Source organism: Myotis brandtii, unplaced genomic scaffold (assembly GCF_000412655.1).
Source record: "Myotis brandtii unplaced genomic scaffold, ASM41265v1 scaffold663, whole genome shotgun sequence".
Taxonomy (NCBI): Eukaryota; Metazoa; Chordata; class Mammalia; order Chiroptera; family Vespertilionidae; genus Myotis; species Myotis brandtii.
The window spans coordinates 30,160-51,263 of NW_005370572.1; the positions used below are offsets into that span (position 1 = coordinate 30,160).

General features: G+C 37.7%; 1 protein-coding gene across 1 annotated transcript in view; it reads left to right on the forward strand.

Moving 5' to 3' along the window:
• Window positions 1–21,104, forward strand: part of LOC102263468 (cubilin) — a gene marked incomplete at its 5' end in the record, with an annotated part of 113,991 nt that overhangs the window by 29,861 nt on the left and 63,026 nt on the right. Inside the window, 8 exons of the mRNA XM_005880961.2 lie at window positions 1,039–1,210; window positions 2,259–2,465; window positions 5,920–6,069; window positions 7,882–8,003; window positions 8,545–8,770; window positions 10,245–10,432; window positions 16,043–16,199; window positions 17,628–17,777. Of these exons, the coding sequence (XP_005881023.1) occupies window positions 1,039–1,210; window positions 2,259–2,465; window positions 5,920–6,069; window positions 7,882–8,003; window positions 8,545–8,770; window positions 10,245–10,432; window positions 16,043–16,199; window positions 17,628–17,777 (1,372 nt within the window). The remainder of the gene's footprint in view (window positions 1–1,038; window positions 1,211–2,258; window positions 2,466–5,919; window positions 6,070–7,881; window positions 8,004–8,544; window positions 8,771–10,244; window positions 10,433–16,042; window positions 16,200–17,627; window positions 17,778–21,104) is intronic.

Consider the following 21,104-nt stretch of genomic DNA (forward strand, 5'->3'; position numbering starts at 1 on the left):
GTGACTGAAGCTCTCAACCGCTCCTTTTTTTCTTTTTTTTTTTATTCTGGGCCAGCTTTAGCTCTGAGGCTTGGCTCCAGCTCTGAGGCCTCGGCTGCTGAAAGCAGGTATCTGGTTTGTTTGGGTTCTATAATCGAAACACTGTTTCAACTCCAGCTCTGAGATCCCGGCTGGCTGAAAGCAGGTTTCTGGGGTTTTGTTTAGCTTCTATATTTGTAACAATGTTTCAAACTGCAAGCTCAGAGGCCAGCAGCAGCAGGCGGGGAACGTTGGAGTCCTCCGTCACTGAAGCAAGCAAGCCTCATGTTCACTTCAAGCTGCCTGGCTGCCGGCTGCCATCTTGGCTGGCAGTTAATTTGCATATCGCCCTGATTAGCCAATGGGAAGGGTAGTGGAGTGACACCAATTTGCATGTTTCTCTTTTATTAGTGTAGATGTGCATAACTAGAGTTTTTGTTTAATATGTTGGAGTCACCGATACTCTAATCAACTTTTTAAAATTCTAATTAGTAAGAGAATGGAAGCTTGAATCCATTAGTAATTAGGAAAGAAAAATTGATAATGAGATTGACGTTTTAAATTACTTTTCAAGGCATTTAAAAAATTTGATTTCATTCTTTACATCATCAGAGACAAACATTTCACCCTTCATCCTAAATATCAAAGGTCCTGGTGCATTGTTATGAAAAACTGCCCAGCAGTGAACTCTATGAACTGAGATGTAAGCATGTTGGCATATCTACTTTACATTTAGAGCACAGTTTCCTGTTGCAAAGAGAACAGCAGTTTTTCATTTGTCACCACATGGCAGGAGGGCATTGCTGCTGTATTTTCATTTAGTGAAATGACCCTGAGGCCACAAAATGTGCTCTGAGTGACATAGTGGTTTGTGGCACTGGGCTAGGAGCCCGAATTGTTCATTCATTTTAGCACAGAGTTTCCTTAGAAGGAAGTGTGTCTGGGCTGGAAATATAACCTCCTAAAAAGTACTCAGTAAGATGGACTGTGTGTCTAAAGGTTAAACTGTTTTTCTAACAGGTGTTCAATGGCATTAGAAGTAACTCACCCGTGCTCGGGAAGCTATGTAGCAGTGTGAATATAAGTGATGAGATCAAATCTTCAGGAAATACAATGAAAGTCATTTATTTCACCGATGGGTCCAGGCCATATGGAGGCTTCAGTGCTTCCTACACATCCAGTGAAGATGCAGGTAATACAGGGTGTTCTAAATACATATGCTTGCAGATGTCCCCGCAGCTACTGCCCACAGCAGCAGAGCCATCTACTTCAACTTCAGTGATTAAAGTTACAGCAAGGATCTTCTACATAGACAGACATGCATAACCAGATAGAAAACCCATGATGGATAAGAATTTAAAAATAAAAATTCCTTTGGTTTTGGAAAGAAGACTGCCATTGTGAATTAAAACTTTAAAAAATGCTGTTAGAAGAGGTACTAGTTCAATTCCATGATTATAGCTGGTTTTCAGTCCCGCAGTCCTCTGTCATTCTTTTGTGCTAGGAGACCATCTTCCTCTTAGATAGAAGGTAATTCCCTTCCAGAAAGTATCTACATTAATTTAAGACAGAGATAGTTTACTGTTTCTTAGTAATCCATCCTTATACACATTTCCAGCGTAAATGAATGAGGAGTTCACATTTGACGTAGAGTATTTGAAAATTAAGCAGGGTATGGCTTTTCTATTCTAAATATCCTCCTACTCTCTGGATTTATGTTATTATCTAAGAGGTTTTAAATTTAGGAAAATTTGAACTACATATTAAAAGACTTTAAGTTATTGACATATGAAGCCTCTATTTCCTATTTAAAGGGTCAATTTATTGGCACTGTAATGTTATATGATCTGTTTGATCCAATTAAATTATTGGATCAAGTGGAGAATTGCTAATTAGAAGCCATTGGGACCACTGTTATATTTAAATATTCCTCTAAATTAAATATTAATGAGCACCCAAATTAGGAGATATTGATGCAGTGCCAAACCCTACCCACTTATTCTTCACCTACAGGAAAATAAAGAAACTGCTCATTTTTGCAAATATTTTGTTCTAAACCCACAGAAACTTCTTCCATAGTTTGCATGCATGAGCCAGCCATTTACCCACAGCCTTGACTTCACCTAGAAAAAAAAAAGTAAAAATGTTGCTGCTATTGTTACTGATCATTCCTATATTGTTTGTGTCTTCTTTTGTGGCATGAGTTTTACTATTTTCTCTGTTGCCTTTTGTGTCTTTAGTGTGTGGTGGGGCCCTTACCAACTCCCTGGAAGGAAACTTTACTTCTCCTGGCTATAATGGAGTCAGCAATTATTCAAGAAACCTGAACTGTGAATGGACTCTCAGCAATCCAACTCAGGGAAATTCATCCATTTACATTCATTTTGAGAGTTTTTACCTAGAAAGTCACCAAGACTGTCAGTTTGATGTCCTAGAGTTCCGAGTGGGTGAGTCCAATTGGATCATGTTCTTCTATTTATCCACAGTCTTCTTCTTATGCCTGGAGACCACCTAGGATGAGAGGAACCGGATGGCTGAAATATACGCACATAGGGTCCAAAAGAGTGTTGGTCAGCAGAGCCATAATTCAGTGTGTGCCCAGCGGAGGAACACGTGCCCTATGAGCAGTGAGAGATATGAATCCGTGTTCATAACCAGACCGTGTGGTTCAACTGATGAGAGATTCTGGTTTGTCTTTGCTCTCTTAATGCGTTCAGGTGGCCCCTTCACTGTAACCCAGGACTCCAGATTTCTTTTCTCAGAGACTGGAGCATAAAATTGTCAGTATCAGTGGTTTACTGAACTTAAAGGATTCGTAAAAGCAGCTGTGGAAGTCTACTTAGGCCTTAGAAGTCAAAAGAAGTTTCAAAATACACCAGATGGAGAAGCACCTGGAAGTCATTTGAGGAATCATCCCCAGAGCGGTCAAGTTTGTCTTTGATTTCAGGATAGAAAAGGCTTGAGGTGTACTTGGTAAACCATAATTCTCTTAAGGATGTTTAAATATCTTCATTCATGAAACATGAATACATTTTAGTTCTTTCCCATAGTCAAGGCATACATTATCCATTGATATTCTTTTCTGGGTTAAAAAACAAACAAACAAACAACAAATAGAGAAGGAAAGTAACATTGTAGACCATCTATTTTGTCCAAGATTCACCAAGTTCCATGTTATTGCAAAATGTAAAGAAAAATAGGCTGAAAGCAGCAAGAACTAATGTAGTTTGCTGGTGGCAATGTTCTGGGGGCAACTTGAGGAATCAGTGGTGGGTTTGAGAACATGGAAGATAGCATTTTCTAGAAGGAGAATTAGATAAAGTCTATGGTCATAGTCCAACTACTTCAGCAGGAGAACCATCTGGGCTTCCCAAGATAGACAAATCTAGAGGAGGCTTATGAGAGAAATGGATGTTGTAGTTTGAGAATGTTCTCCATGTAATTCTGGTAAACCCTCACCACTGCCACCTGGCTCAAAGCCACTGGCTCATAGAATCACATAAAGCAGTTAAATGCAATCTCTCTACTCCCCCAGTTTACAGACAGTGAAAATACTATCTTTTGTTGACTTATAAGATCAGTGATGTTTTTTGACTCAAAAAACAGAGAGCAGATCAGTGTGAGTGCTGCAGGTGCACTATAAATGTTAATTACATTTCTGTGAAAAGTAATCTTCATAAAATATTCAGCTCCAATGTGATAGTTCTTGGTCTGAGTACTAATACCTTTTATTTTAGTTTATTAAATTCAGTGAAGAAATCATTGAAATATTAGGTACTTACCTTATTTATTTATTTATTTTAAGGCTATAGGAGACTTTAGTAACACTATCAAGCAACATGACCTAATTGACATTTTATAAAATGCTTCACCAAATCACAACCAAATACACATTCTTCTCAAGGGCACATGAAACATTCACCACATTGATTTCTAGATTTAGTATAATCACAATCAAAATCTCAGGCAATTTGGGATATCTACAAACTAATTCAAAAATTTATATGGAAATACAACTAGACTAGCCAAAACAACTTTTAAAAAGCACAAAATTAGAGAACATATACTAATTTATTTCAAAACTTACTGTAAATCTATAGGAATAAAAACAGTAAAGCTATGTTGTAAAAACAATATAGTATTGGCAAAAGTCTAGATATACAGTTCAATATAACAGAATAACACAGATTCACCTACAAAAATAAGGACATTTGAATTTGGACAAAAGCACAAAGGCAATTCAATGGGGGAAAATCTCCTTTTCAAATAATGTGCTAGAGCAAATAGACCTCTATATGCAGAAAGAGAAAGAGAGAGAACTTCAACCCATACCTCACATTATATACAACACTTAAGATGTATCATAAATTGAAATGTAAATCTAAAACTACAAAACTTCCAGAAGAAAAATTCTTTGTAATCTTGGTTAGGCAATGTGTTCTTAATAACAACACTAAAATCATTTTAAAAAATTGGACTTCATCAAAACCAAAACTTTTGCTCTATGAATTATACTAAGAAGATAAAAGGATAAGGAGAAGATATTTGCTAATTATATCAAACTCAATAAGAAAACAAATAAAATACTGGGTGAAATAATTGAATTGATATTTTTTATCAAAGAAGAAATACAAACAGCAAAGGAAAAAAAGCTCAACCCCATTAGTCATTAGATAAATGCAAGTTAAAATCACAATAAGACATTAGAAAGTTAAAATTTAAACACACACACATACCAACAATACCAAAGGCTAGTGAGAACACAGAGCAACCTGAATATTCATACATTGCCGATAATAATGAAATGGTGCATCCACTTTAGAAAACATTTCCTATAAAATTAAAAATACTTTACTATATAACACAGTGATCACACTTCTAGGTATTTAGCCAAGAGAAATTTAAACTGTGTTCACATCAGAACTTTATACAAAAACTTATAGCAAATTTAAAAACTTCATATTTTCCTGATGCCTCAACATCCTCACAAACAGGCTGTGAGCAGCCCGCCTAGGTGACCAGGTGAACCAGCGTGATAAGGCCGGTCCCTGCCACAAGCTCCCCTTCTTGCCCTCCCTGACTATGGTCTGGTGACATTCAAATGCACCAGGGAAATCCCTCACACCTTTTGTTGCATTCTCCACCCTGACCCCCAATAAAGGCACTTGCTCACAGGTCTTCACTCTCTCTGGGCTCCCCACCTGCTTGGTTGACTTGCTCACGGGTCTTCACTCTCTCTGGGCTCCCCACCTGCTTGGTTGAGCCAGTTCCCTGGGCACTTCTCTCAAAAGATCCCCTGCCCGCTTCTTCTAGGACCGTCTCTATGCAGTCTCCACTTTCTGTCCTTGGTTGTCAGGTTCTCTCCAGCCAGTCTTCAGGTGACTATTCAGGATGGTTTTTCTGTATTTTAGTTGTAATTCCAGTTTGGACCTGGGAGAGTGTCAGTGTAGCTTCCACTTAACCAGCCGCCATTTTGGAATTCTATCACTTTTATCTTGATCACGTATTTTGTCACTGTTGTTTTATATTTCTTACTCCCTAAAAAAGAGGGATCCTTGACTTCACCTAGAAAAAAATGAAAGCAGTAAAACATTCCATCTAGTTCCATCTCTGTTTAGATATGCTAAAATAATTATGAAAATATAAATTAGAATAATATGGCATCTATATTAGAGAAAGAGGTCTCTACCAAAAAATATATATATTTTTTTTTTATTTTTACCCTGCTGGAGGGACTCTTTCTTTTGCAGTTGACAAAGATGGAAAGGAAATTTTTGAAATGTCTGCTATTAAATAATTTAAACGTGTCATGAATACCTTGAAATGTTGTTATTATTGATTCTTACTGAATTCAGTTAAAATCTATATAAATAATGGCACTTGGTGTGATATTTTGTTCAGGTAATGCTGATGGGCCTCTGATATGGAGACTTTGTGGACCTGTAGCATCTACAGTGCCATTGGTTATACCTTATTCTCAGGTATGGATACACTTTGTCACCAATGAACGTGTTGAACATACTGGATTCCATGCAGAGTATTTCTTTACAGGTAAGACTTCTGATTAAGCTCTCAAACTCTGGCAATAAAATACTAGATAAAATTTTCATAATAGTTTCTGTAAAGATCACATATATATTTTGTTAGATTTATTTCTAGGTTGCTATTGGTTTTGTTGCCAATGTCAATAAGACATTCTAAATTACATTTTCTGTTTGGTTGTTGCTGATATCTAGGAATTTTTAATTTTTTTACATTGATCTTTAGCACAGAGATCTTGCTATACTTTCATTAGTTTTAGTATTTTGTCTATAATTTTCTTGGTTTTTTTTTCTGTGTAAACCATCATATCTTCTGCAACTAATAGTGCTTTATTTTCAGCCCCAATATTTTATTTCTTTTTCTTATATTATTTCATTAGCTAAGCCATTATCATAATTTTGAATGGAAGAGATGATAGCATCTTTTTTTTTTTTACCCTAATGTCAGTGCCTATGATATTTCATTGTTAAATATATTGGTTGTTCTTGGGTTTTCAATAAATACTCCTTGTCAGAATAAAGTAAGTTTTTTAAATTCTTAGTATATGAAAAGTTGTTTGCTCTTTTTTTTTCTGTGAATGGGTATATAAGATTTTATCAAATAATTCTGCATCTATTGAGATGGTCCTATTTTTTCCCTTTTAATATGTTAATGTAATAAATTATATTGAAAGATTTTTTTCTCTTGTTAAACCATTCTTTGATTTCCAGGATAAACCCAATCCAGAAATAAATCTAACATGGTCATGGTGTATGTTTTAAACATATTACTGGATATTATTTGCTAATGTTTTGTGTTGGATTTGTATCTGTGACATTCATTTTAATGCCTGAAAATTTCACCCAATACAGGCAGGACTCCTGTTGCTTCTTTGGACCATTAAAGTTTTTCTAGCTCCTTTTCACCAACATGGCAGTTCTTTTAGATTCCCAACTTGATGCAAAACTTTCAACTCCATTCCTTGGTTTTGTGGAGGTGCAAGGCCATGTATTCTCTTGCTGTCTGGTCATCAAAACCTTAGACCCCAATCCCTGTGGCCCATATCTTGGTCCTGTATTCTCTCAGACTAATGCAACTTCAGTTTGAGATTACCCCTCAGAATTTGAGTACACTTATTGTTTGCAGATTTGGGAGATCCCCTTCCTTTCCATTATGTTTGGATATGAATCAAAAGGTTTTGGTTATGGTTTTATCTAACATCTTTTTTGTTACAATCAAATGGTTGATTGGGAGGAGTAAGATTGATTACTCAATCAACCATCTTGTCAGTTTATTTTTCTTTATTAAATTAAAATAAAGAAGTCAGACTTCAGGAAGCAGTGTTATTTGTATAAAACATCATACCATGCTATGCTTATTAAGTGTATCTGTTCTTCAAATTGCTATGCTAATGTGTACTGTGAAAGCTTACTATAGACATATATGTTTATTAACAGGTGACAAAGTCTTTAATTATAGCACTAATCATATTTTTTCCACTGGCCTAGTTTTTTCCAGAAAGGCAATGTTATTTATTTTGTCTCTAGTACATTTACTCTCAGTTAGACACACACCTAATTATTCTCCACTTATGGTACAGATTATCTTCTTTTTGCTTTATACTAAACTTGAGCCTGTTTTCACTATGTGATTCTGTATATGGCATTCTGTGTATTTCTAATCTTTAACCCAGTTTTACTTTGCTTTTACCCAATTTCACATATTTATTCATTTATTGTATTTTTAAATCATAAAATATGACAGTTTTAAGTATTACTTTGCCTTGGATTTGCAGGTATTTTTTTCCCTATCTTATTTAGAATGTCACAAATCTAATTTCAGACTGCGGTGGAATACAAACAGGTGAGAGTGGAGTGATCGCAAGCCCCAACTATCCAGCTTCGTATGACAGCTTGACCCACTGTGCTTGGTTGTTGGAAGTCCCACAAGGTGACACCATCACTGTGAGTTCAGATGCCTGACGAGTAAATTACTAATACCATTAGAACTACAATATCATGTCCTGTGTGGGAACAGAGTTCCTTTAATAAGTAAATATTAGGCTTTGATCTTGCAATCAGATCATTTTCTCCCTAAAATTCTCTCATTTGAGTATATACATTGACATCTATATGTTTACAATTAATGGAAGATGAACTCTCATTTTCCAGCATTGCAGAAGTCTACATAGGAGATAATTCCGCACCTGGAGAGCGGTGTGTTCATGTTCTTGATCTGCTTGCCATCCCGGCCCAGGGCACTGAGGAGGTCCTTAGTGCTCCAGTTTGGAGAGAAATATCCCTTCTCACAATTTCCAAGAGAAACTTCAATAAGGAAAAAGAGAGGAGGGCAGGGGAGAATTAAATAAGAGACATTAATATTAAATTGTATAAATTAAGACAAAATAAAATGATTTGGGGGACCTTACCCCACTCTAGGTAGATAAACTCACAACTGGCTTATAAAATAATAAGAGTGCCTCTTTATTGCTTCTCTCTTCTGCAGCTTACGTTTAGTGACTTTGACATTGAAAGCCATAGCACCTGTGCTTGGGACTCTGTCACTGTCAGGAATGGTGGTTCTCCCGGATCGCCCATCATAGGACACTACTGTGGAATGTCAAGCCCCAGTCCAATCCAGTCTGGCTCTAACCAGCTGGTGGTGATTTTCAATTCAGACCATTCGGTGCAAAATGGTGGATTTTATGCTACATGGAGCATGCACACTTTAGGTAAAAGAAACATTCTCTGCACTTACTATCTTTTTTCATTGAGTTATTTAAAAAATTTAATAACGAATTCAACAAGTATAAATTTTGTAACTACTCTCTGTAAGACTAAATTCTAACCGTGTCATCTCATGAAGCAGCCCTGCAAGGAAGACACAATACCAATACATATTTTTTCTCTTTTGCACAGGCGGAAATCTAGGATACATGGGTTAAGCATTTGCCTAGGTCATATAGTGAATAATCACCGGAGTCAGGATTTGAATAAAGACAGTGGAGCCCAGAAACTTTGATCTTAACACTTCACCATTCTACCTCCATAGCCACAGAATCACATGTAATTTAATATATTTGGAGCCTGGAGGAGGACTGATGAGTGGTGAGCTGATGGCAGGAAGATAAGAGTCTACCTCATGAAGAGCCTGGGCTTCCATATTACCTTTAAAGGGGGTGGGTGGGGGGGGGCTATTGAAGAGTGCTGAGCAGCAAAATCACAAGATAAGATTTGTGATTTAAGAATGAATGCTCTGCCTGTAGTACATGGCAAATAATCATACATATGATTTCAAAGGATGTAACTTTTGTGTATATACTAGTAAGATATGAAGTTCCCAGAAAATATAAGAACTTGCATTGGAGACTTTAATCCGGATTTCTTTAAAGCCTGCAGTGTCACACACACACAGGGCAATTCTTTCCAGGAGAGTCAGTTATCATGAAGATCTTTATGGAATGAGTCACATTTTCCCTCATTAAACCACTGGTTACTGTTGAAGTCAGAGGGGAGTTTTAGATGAACCACTGATTTTCCAAGGGTTTAAAAGCAGAAGATTCAGGGAATGCTCTTTAATTTGACTTCATTTTGTCTTGAGTCCCTACTTTTTTCTTTTGTCATGTCTTACCAGTGAGTATGTATTTCAATAGTATAAAATAATTCTAGATTTTCCTTTATGTCAATCTATGTAATTAATTTTCATCCATCAGTGCTTTAATATGAATGAATCATGGTGCTTAATGGAATAATTTTCCCATCCTCAAAATCATTTGCTCCAGTCCTGTGTGTTAGAGTTAAATTACAAATGACTATAGACTTGAATTCTCATGTGTTAGTGGTAATAAAATACAGAATTTGGGATTGCTGAGCCACAATGGTTATATAGCCTCACAGGAGTAAAGCATATTGATATCATTTGAAGACAGAATAGAAGCCCATCCTCTTTATGACAAGGATTAGAGTTCTCAGTTGAGTTCATAGGGGTGTAACAAAACAGCAACAGCTGACGCTTCCTGTGGATTCAATGCACCTTACATTCATTGAGTGTTCTTGTATACCTGCCCCAAAGGCCAGTGACTCATAAAAAAGGAAAGATGAGCTGAATCTCATATTTATAAATGTGTTTTATCTGAAAGTCTTGGTTTATCAAAATTGTTCTTTTCCTCACAAATTAATGACTTTTTTTCCATGACACTTTTTAAGGCTGTGGTGGAATACTTCACTCAGACAACGGTACAATCAGATCCCCTCACTGGCCTCAGAATTTTCCTGAGAACAGCAGATGTTCCTGGACAGTCATTACTCACGAAAGTAATCACTTGGAAATCAGCTTTGACAATAACTTCCTAATCCCCAGTGGTGATGGACAGTGTCATTACAGCTTTGTGAAGGTCAGTGGGCTTGTTTATTTAATTGAAGCAGAACTGGTTTTGTGAATATAAACATTTAGAATAGAAATGACTCATTGCCTCTTAAAGCAAGGAAAGGACAATTTTGCTCCTTGGATTTCTTGAATTAAAAAGTAAGAAATCTCACCCTGGCTGGATGGCTCAGTTGGTTGGAGTGTCGTCCTACACACCAAAAGATTGGGGATTTGATCCCAGGTCAGGGCACATATGGGAGGCAGTTGATTGATGTTTCTCTCACACATCAATGTTTTTCTCTATTTTCCTTCTTCTCTCTTTAAAAATCAATGAAAACAGGGGAGATTTTTTTTAAAAGTGAGAAAGCTCAACTATTAGGAATTAAACTTTGAACCATAACTCATGTTGCCATGTGACTTTTCATTTGCTAATACATAAGCAAAGTAACTTAAAGAGATTATTTTCTGGACTTTTTAAATTCTCATGAACGGTTCTTCCTTCCTATAGAATTTAAAGACAGAGGCCAGAATTTGTTTGTTTCTTTCTTTCTTTAAAAAATATTTTTATTGATTTCAGCGAGGAAGAAAGAGGGAGTGATATAAACATCAATGATGGGAGACAATAGTTGATCAGCTGCTCCCTGCACCCTCCCCCCACCCCCCCACCTCGACTCGGGATGGAGCCCACAACCTGGGCATGTGCTCTTGACTAGAATTGAACCTGGAACTCTTCAGTCCGCAGGCCTACACTCAATCCACTGAGCCAAACCTGCTGGGGCTGTTTGTATCTTAGTGCCTCTCTCTCTCCCTCCCTCTCTCCCTCCCTCCCTCTCTGACAAAGTGAATGTAAGGCTCCATTGTAGACAGCATTTAAAGTATGCCATAAAATTTACATAGGCTAGAGCGGTGGCTAGTGCAACCTTCACTTTGACCTTAAGAGACCACAAGCTGAAAAGACCATGAGACAGGCCCATGTAAAATCATCTCTCTTGCACATACTGCTCATGTGGCACTGACCTCACTTTTCATTGACTATGATGACTGTATTATAAATCCATTCCATCTGTGCTCTTTTGCATCTTATATGTTTTATCTCTAATAGGCAGGCTAGGCCTTTTAGTGGAAAGAACAGCAGCCTTAAGTTCATATTAGCCTGGACTCTACTCATATCTCTTGCATTTACCACCTGCATGTTGCTCTGTGAACTAATTAAATGTTTGAACTTTAAATTACTCAACCATAAAATAAAGAGCACAAGTCCTACTTTAATAAGATTGTTTAAGCATTAGAGGCAATATGATATAATAACCTAGTGTTCAGTACTTGGAATATAACACCACCTAATACATAAAAGTGACTTGTATTGTTAATGTTATTATTACACTGTCTCTCAAATTATGTTTTATATCTAATTGATCTATGCTTACTGTTTAAATAAGAACCCCATACTTATATAAAATATATACATAATTAAATGCATTTAATATACACTTTTCCTAACTGCTTTTTTCATGAAACAAATGAACTCTCTCCCTCATGGACTGAGTCACCATCTAATGCATAGATGTAAGACTGGAAACTTCTTTAATTATAAAAATGGACCTCAAAAATTGCTGAGCCCCGTTTTTCCTCTGGACAGACTGGGAGTCCCTGTGACAGCAGACCAAGCCAGCACCACCAGGGGCAGGGGCAGGGGCAAGTCAGAGCCCTGCCCAACTGAGTGGCCTGGGGAAGCACTCCTACTCCTGCCGCTCTGAGACTCTTGTTTCTAACAAGGGATACACAGATTGGGAGGCAGAACCAGCAAGAATAACCCACCTTTAGCAAGCAAACTTAAACCTCACACCGTATACAAAAATTTACTCAAAATAGGCCATAGACTGTAAAATATATAGCTATAAACTTTCACGGGAAAAATAGCAGATCTTCAGGATCTACACGTAGGTGAAAAGCTCCTAGACTAAATATAAACAGAATGATTCATAAAAAGGTAATTAATGAATTTTATCTCATCAAAAGTAAAAATGTGTTGCTTGTGAATGCCTCTGTGCAGAGGATGAAAAGACAGGCTACAGACTGGGAGAAAAGATTCTCAAGCTGTGTATCTGGCAACAGACTACTATTTAGAAAATACACACAACTCTCAAACCCAACAATAAAAATGCAAAATTTCAACTAGCATATGGGGAAAAGATATGAACAGATATTTCACCAAAGACAATATATACATGATAAATAAACACATAGAAAGATGTTCAACATCACTAGCTGCTAGGGAAAATGCAAATTAAAGCCACAATCAGATATTGCTATTCACCTCTCAAAATGGCTAAAATTAAAAACAGTGACAAACACCAAATCCTGCCAAGGAGTGGAAAGCTGTGTCACTTATCCATTGCTGGTGGGACAGCCACTCTGAAAAATAGTTTGGCAGTTTCTTATGCAACTAAACCTACACTTACCGTAAGATCTAGCAATTTCACTTTGGGCATTTATCCCAGAGTAATGCAAACTGTATTTACAGAAAAACCTGTATATCGATGTTCATAGAAGCTTTATTTGTAATAGCCCCAAACTAGAATCAGTGCAAATGTCCTTCAACAGTTGAATGGTTAAATGAACTTTAGTACATACACACCATGGAATACAATCCTCCATAAAAACAGACTATTGACAGACTAACACAGCCGTGGGCAAACTACGGCCCACGGGCCAGATCCGGCCCGTTTGAAATGAATAAAACTAAAAAAAAAAAAAAAAGACCATACCCTTTTATGTAATGATGTTTACTTTGAATTTATATTAGTTCACACAAACACTCCATCCATGCTTTTGTTCTGGCCCTCGAGTCAAAAAGTTTGCCCACCCCTGGACTAACAATTTAAACAAATCACCAGGGAGTTTTGCCAAGTGAAAAAAAAAAAAAACAATCTCAAAAGGTTACATAATCTATTGTTCCATTTATATAATGTTCTGGAAATGGCAATATTTTGAGAATGGAGGACAGAGAACCAGAGGTCAGAGAGGAGGGGTGTAGATGTCAATTGTGTGGTTATACTGGTAAAAGGGCAACTGTAGGGATCCTCATGGTGTTGGAGCTGTTGAAAGTGGTGGCACAGACCTTATCTATATATATAAAAGGCTAAAATGCTAAGTATCCTTCCATCTGTCTGACTGGTTGCTATGACGCGCACTGACCACCAGGGGGCAGATGCTCAACGCAGGAGCTGTGCAGTTGCAATGACTTGGCAGTGGAGGTTCTCGGTGACGCACCCCAAAACCAGAGAGGAGGGAGCCCAATTCCTCACGGGCCGCACGATTCCACCTTCGGCCGAGGGTTATGTTGTTCCTGGGGCACTGTCAGCCCCAAATCTGGTTTACTGCACACTTGGGTTTGCGTTCCACACCCTGTACAACAGCAATTTTGCAGAGTGCCCTCTCGCACTCCGGGACCCCTCGGGGGATGTCAGAGAGCTGGTTTCAGCCGATCCCCACAGGCCAAGGGACACCACCTGCTGGAGAGACCCCACTCACTCTGCAGATGCCTTTCGAGCCATGGAGCTACCCCAGGTGCAGCCGGCCAGGGAGGGACTGCAGGAGGTTGGCTCCAGGACGTGTCAGGCCCATCTCACCCAGTCCCACCCTACCAGCCACCTTCTAATTAATTTCCTTTCAATATGCACAAATCTGTGCACCGGGCCATTAGTATATAACTAAATATATACACACAAGTGTAAATACAAGTAAAACTGAGAAACTGAGCAAGATTGCTGGATTTTATTGATGTAAATATTTTTATACTATAGTTTTTAGGATATCAACATTAGGGGAAACTGGAAACTATGTACAGGGACTTCTATATTTTATATCTTACAACCAGATATGAATCTGGAGTAATCTCAATAAACATTAATTTTTTAAAAAAGTTACTTGAATGATAACATATCACTTACAACCAGGATGAGTTATAGAAAAACTTAAGTCAAAAAGTTTTTGACCTGATGACAAAATCATAGCATTTTGTAGATCCAATATAGGTTGATGAGTCCTGGGTCATTTAGCCAATGACATGAATTCTTGACTGAAAAGGCAGAAATGAATACTTAATAACTCTTTACCATTATTATCATTACAATATTTGTGGTCTTGGACCAAAAGGTGCAGCTGTCAGATCCATAATTAATGACATCAGAAAGGTATAAGCACATGAGTATTTTTGAAGTTCTTCATTAAAGAACTTCCTTATTAAAAGTTAGTTCCTATCACTTTGCCTTTTAATAATGTTTATAAAAGTAGTATATGTGTTAGTAAATCATGTTTATAATTTTACAAAATATAGAGAGAAAACTTCTGTAGACTGTTTCCCTGGATAATTAAAGGGGAAAATTAAAAAATATTAAAAGAGATATTAGGGAAAATGTTAGTGTGCATTTCTTTCCTGACACATTTTTAAAATTTTTAAAATACAATTTACATTTAATATTATTTTGTATTATTTGTGTACAGTATAGTAGTTAGACAATCATATACTTTACAAAGTGTTCTGGTATTTTCAGTACCCACCTGACACCATACATAGTTATAATATTATTGAGTATATTCCCTATGTTGTATTTTTCACTCCCATGACTATTTTGTAACTACCAGTTTGTACTTCTAAATCCCTTCACATTTTTTACCCAGTCCCCAGTCCCTCTGGCAACCATCAGTCTGTTCTCTATATTTATCAGTCTGTTCCAATTTTGTTTGTTCATTTTTTAGATTGATTTTTAGAGAGAGAGAAAGAGGAAGGAAGAGGGAGAGAAACAGAAACATCGATGTGAGAGCAGAACATTGATCTGCTGCTTCCTGCACCCCCCTACTTGGGACTGAGCCTACCACACAGGCATATACCCAAGTAATACTCTATTATATATATACTAGAGGCCTGGTGCATAAAATTCGTGCATGGGTAGGGTCCCGAGGCCTGGCTGGTGATAAGAGCTGATCTATGGGGCAACCAGGGGGGCAATCGGGGCCCCCACTTCCACCCGCCTTGGCCTGGCACTGCCCACTAACCTGCTCCACCATCCCAACACGGTCCCACTCTTGTCAGGGCCCATTGGGGCCAGCAGCACCTTCACTGCTGCCCACTGCCAGCACCGTGTCGCTGACACCCACCACATTCCATGCTGCCCCCTGGTGGTCAGTGCACGTCTAACTACTGGTCGGTCGAACTCTCGCCTGTGGGGACAATTTGCATATTAGCCTTATATATCCACTTTTTTATCCACTCGTCTATTGACATAGTAGTGCACATTGCTGTTCTCTCTCTCTCTCTCTCTCTCTCTCTCTCTACCTAGCTCAGCTACCTAGATCAGGTCAACTAGGAGAAGGCAGGAAGAAACTGAATAGTGATTGAGTTTTTAAAAATTACTATCTAGCTACTCTTGAAAGAGTAAAAAATCGGATATGCTATTAAAATGCAGCTTAAAATTTTGCTCTCAAAATCAAATATTTCAGATTTGCATGCAGTTTATTTGCTATAGTATTATGTTTAGGTCGATATATACCCTAGAGCCATTGTTTTCCAGCATAGGCACATTAAGATATTGACAGGAAAACCTTGAGCATTAAGTTGTGTTTGTGGCTTTGCTAGGTGTGGGCAGGAACTGAGGAGATGGACACAGCCCTGTTAGCCACGAGCTGTGGGAATGTGGCTCCCAGTGCCATCATCACTCCAAGAAATGCATTCACGGCCGTGTTCCAGTCTCAGGAGGCCCCAGCCCCGGGCTTCTCTGCCACCTTTGTAAGCCGTAAGTAACACCAAACACCAAACTGAGAGGTCCTCGAAAGGGTGTGGCTGCCACAGGCAGGCCTGGGGAAGAGTGGGAGAGACTGCGCCAGGGTTGGCTGGAACTGGGGGTCCCTGGGGAGCAGTGTGGCTTGGTCACCTAATCCTGAAAGTTCCCCCATCCTTCAAAACCCAGTGAGAATGGAACTGAACTCAATGGTAGGTCCATCGAGAAATGCTGTAAAAGGCCTGAGAGCCATTAACACATCCCAAAAGAAGCCTAACATCTGGAGTGCACGAGAATTTGGCAGGAGCGCAGGAGGTTGATAATTAGTAGACGACCAGGTCCCTGACATGTGGCACATTGACTGCCTGCTCTGAAGTCACCTGGGCCTTTAAAAATGAACTGATTCTCAGGTCTCACCCGATCCCTCTGAATTCAGAATTTCCATGGGTGGGGACTGGTATGTTTTAACTCTCACCCAGGTGGTTCTCATGGTCAGTAACCTTGAGAGCCACGTTCTTCAGAATTTTTTTTTCCTTCTCTTATTACTACTTACAAATTAGGTTACTGGGAAATGGAGCAGTTTTTAAGCCCGGGAACCAATGGTGTGTACCTGTTGGCAGAAGCAAATTGAGTAGATCCTAGCTGCAAACTACTGTTTAGGGGGAAATCCGATGAAAGGAATTGGAGGAAATAATGCAGAAAAAGGATGGTTTAGACACAAATAAAAGAATGAGGGTGTGTAAAGGAAGTAATAAAAGACAGCCACAGACCTAACCTTAGGTCTTCACCTGGTTCCTCGTCTGTGTGTCTGTGCATAACGGTGTGATTTAATATCAGTTTAAGGGACACTGATATTTTTTATATGATAGATTAGCAAGTGATGTGGATTAACTAGCTAGTGGCTATATGGAAACATGTTATTTTACTGATAAAAGGTAGTTCTGTTTCTGACACCAGGGATGCATGTGAGAATTTTATTAGTTGGGATTAGTACATTCAACTTTTTAAAAAAGGCAGAAAAGCAGGTATTTTTATGGAAAGATTACAATGGTAATGCAATACTATAGTTTTATAGTAATGTAAATAAGATGTTTCTGTACCAATCATGTACAAATCACTTTTTATCAGTCTTATTTCTTTATCTACATGAACCATATTAAATCTTTTCTAAGTTATTCTTCACTATCTTAAAATTAAATGATTTTCAATAGATTTGTGGTCAAATTTCTACTACTTAGCCCAAAACCCTGCAGTATTTTCTAAAACTATGTAATGTTCTCATTTATTTATTTTTAAATGAGAACTCCATTTTCTTAGTTATTGTTTCTTGCACTTGGAGTACCTCAGGGAATATGTCTCTATACAATTTAGGAAATTTGAGTTTTTTCTTCACTGATAAAAAGATACTGTATATTCTGATAATGCCTTTTTTTCCCTACATAGGATGTGGAAGCAATTTCACTAAACCTTCAGGCTACATTATTTCTCCAAACTACCCGAAGCAATATGACAACAACATGAATTGCACTTATTTCATAGAAGCTAATCCTCTGTCTGTGGTCTCCTTGACTTTTGTGTCTTTCCATTTGGAAGGTAAGTTTATTCTTATGTGAATTACAATTGATTTCTTTGATATTTATTGTTGAGAATATTACAGATGTCCCCCATTTTCCCAGCTTTGCCCCCTTCACCTGGCCCCTTCCCATCCCAGCCTTCACTGCACTATTGTCTGTATCCAAGTGTTATGCATATATGCATGTAAATTCTTCGGTTAATTTCTTCCCTTTCCCCCTTCCCCCTTCCCTCTGAGATTCATCAATCCGTCATGCTTACAATGGAATATACAATTGATTCTTAATAAAAAATGAAGGATAGTAGCAGCAGATATAGTCTAAAATCACCACTTGAAGAAAATATTTAAAATGCTACAGAGTACATTTGATGTAAATTTGATTAAAATTCCACCCAATGTTTTAAGAACACATGTACCATGCTGTATATTCCATCCAGAAGTGAAAAAATAACACAAAAGCTTTAGTACACAAGCATCACAGAAATAGCTTAAGGAAAATAAATCTTAAATGTATTACATTTTAATAATAGTTTTTAATTTATTCCTTTGCATTTATACTCTATATGCATATATACTCTACATGCATATATACTATATATATATGTATATATAGATATACGATCATGCACATACTATAAACATACTAGCAAGAGAAACAATTTATCAAAGCAAAATTAATAAATATCTAAACTTTACTTTTATTAAGTATTACTGTGGGATACCTTTTCATCTCCTCTCTCTCTTTTATCTTCATCTCTCCCATAGTTTTGTGAAATCCCTAACCACAACTGCCTCTTTGGGTTCACTACAGATTTTTTAGAAATTAATTTTCATTTCTAAATTATAACTAATCAGTAAATGTAACAAGCTACTTCTGCATAATCAAAACTTCTTTCTCTTTAGGTAGTCCACCATGACAGTGAAAAGTTACATTTAGCAAAATGTTTTACAGTGTTCAGTATCTGGGAAATTTATGCTGCATGAAAATAAAAATGACATGTCAGTCCTCATATTAATAAATTATACAAAACCTCTCCCTCACTTGATCCTTTTTCTATGACCTCTTTTTTCTATATCTCTACAAGCTGTGGCTTTGGGCAAATGTATTTGCTAGAAAATACTGAGTACAAATAGATGTATGTCACTGTAAAAATGGAATATGAAGTTAAATATACTCTTTTCAGCATTTTCTAGCACCAAATACCAATAATATAAAAAGATGTTCATGATATATATAGTATTAGGAAAAATAAAATAGTTTGTGTAAGATGACTCAGGTTTCTCTTTAAAATAACATACATATGATTAAAATCTGTAAGGCGCTTAAGCCATAGTTGAAGAGTTATTACCACTGCGCCATAGATTGTGATCTTTATTTTCTTCTTTATACCTTTCCTATTATTTTTATAATCAGAGGAAAGTTGTTTCAGCAACAGGGGAAAACATTTGGCATTGGTATGGGCATCTGTTCTCATTAAATTTCACAAATGGATGAATGTCATATGCCAATATCATTTAGAGTGAAAAAGGAGACACCAATATTTATGCTATGAAATGTTGCCACAAAAAGCACTGCTGATGTCAATGGGATATGTATTATTTACAAGGGAACCTACACTTACCCTAAACAGTCATGCGCTGAGTTTCGCTAGGTAGGTGGGATAAGTACTCTGACACCTGACGTGGGGTGTGGTTGGGAGAGTACAGCATTTCAGGATGGGTCCCAATGCCAGGTGGACCACTTAACTAGTCACCTACTGTGTGCAAATTACTTGATCTTTTTGATAATCACATTAATTTTTTACAAATATAAATAGTAGTTATAAAAGTCATATAATGCCTATAGAAACATATTTTGTGAACTATAATTCATCTGAGTGGCCATTGTATCATTATTATTGCTGCTGCCAGTCAAATCTCCAGATGCACCCCTACACAGTGGCCTCAGAGCAGATATTTGGTTTTTCAGATTAAGTGACTTTGACTTCTAGTCATCACCCAGTTGAAAAGACTGATTTTTAAAAATAGATAAAATCTTTATGATAATGCCTTGTGACATTTCCAGTGTTATAAGTACACAGTATTTTCAAACTCCTAAGTGAGTAATTTCTAGCTATGGATTAATTAAATTATAATGATATCCCAGAAAGGGCAACATTAATCACATTTATAATTAGATTCTTATCACTAACCATATCCATGCTGATGTTCATTGAACAACACTAAGAAGCCAGAGATTCGTTAGCTACAGTAAAAGTAACCTCCTACCCCTTCTAAAGTGAGCCCAAGGAATTCAAGAGCAGTATGTTGTGATAAAACAGGATTGCTCTCAAGAAAAATCACAACTTTTTTTTCAGGTGTTTTCAAGCTGCTGTAGATCATAGGAACTGTTTCTGAGGCACTATATCCAAATGACTAAGCATTTCTGAGCCTACCATCCCAGCAGAGCCATCATCGACCTCGGTTGAGATGAAGGTTCTAGATCTGGCCTTTTGGTGGCCTTTCCCAAGCTATAAAATCCTGCAAACACATTTGTCCATGCATTGTGTTTACTAAACACTGAGGTTTGCTCTTTAGGCTCGTATACTGATCATTCAACTGTATGCTGGTTCTTCCCATACAGGGAGGTTACAAAGGTTTAGTGAACTACTTTCTTTCCTTTTTAAAATTTTTAAAACTACTTTCCACTAAAGTTGCTCTAAAAGCATGTTATCATATTTTATGTTGGCCTAAATTTCTCTTCTCATTATTACTACATCTTCAATACTAGTCCTTCTAGAAACTACTTCTATATAATCACTGCTCTAGTATAAAAAATCCAGTGAAATCAGTTAACAGTCATGGGAGAAATTTTTATTTGAACATTTATTTATATACTACGAGCCCAGCGCGTGATTCGAAATTGCTCAGTGCTGCCCACCATGAAGTCGCCGGTCCGGCCCTGCTTCTCTCCCTGGGCCCCGCAGCAGCCGAGGCCCCTGCCGGTCCGGCCCTACCTCCCTCTCTGGCTCTTGAAGCAGCTATGGCCACAGCCATTGCTGATCAGGCCCTCCCCCAGCGCAGGCACATGGAGGCCCCTGCCGCCCCGCCCCCAGCACTGCGCATGCAACCTCCTCCTTTCCAGTCGACCCATAATGGCGTCCTGGTTAATTAGCATATTCTCTATCCTATCTAATAATAGATAAATATGGTAATTGACCGTACCTTTGTTATTCCTCCCATTGGCTAATCAGCGAGATATGCAAATTAACCCAACCAAGATGGCGGCCAGCAGCCACGCAGCTGAAGCAAGCAGGAGGCTTGCTTGCTCCAGTGATGGAGGAAGCCAAGGTTTCCTGCCTGCCGCG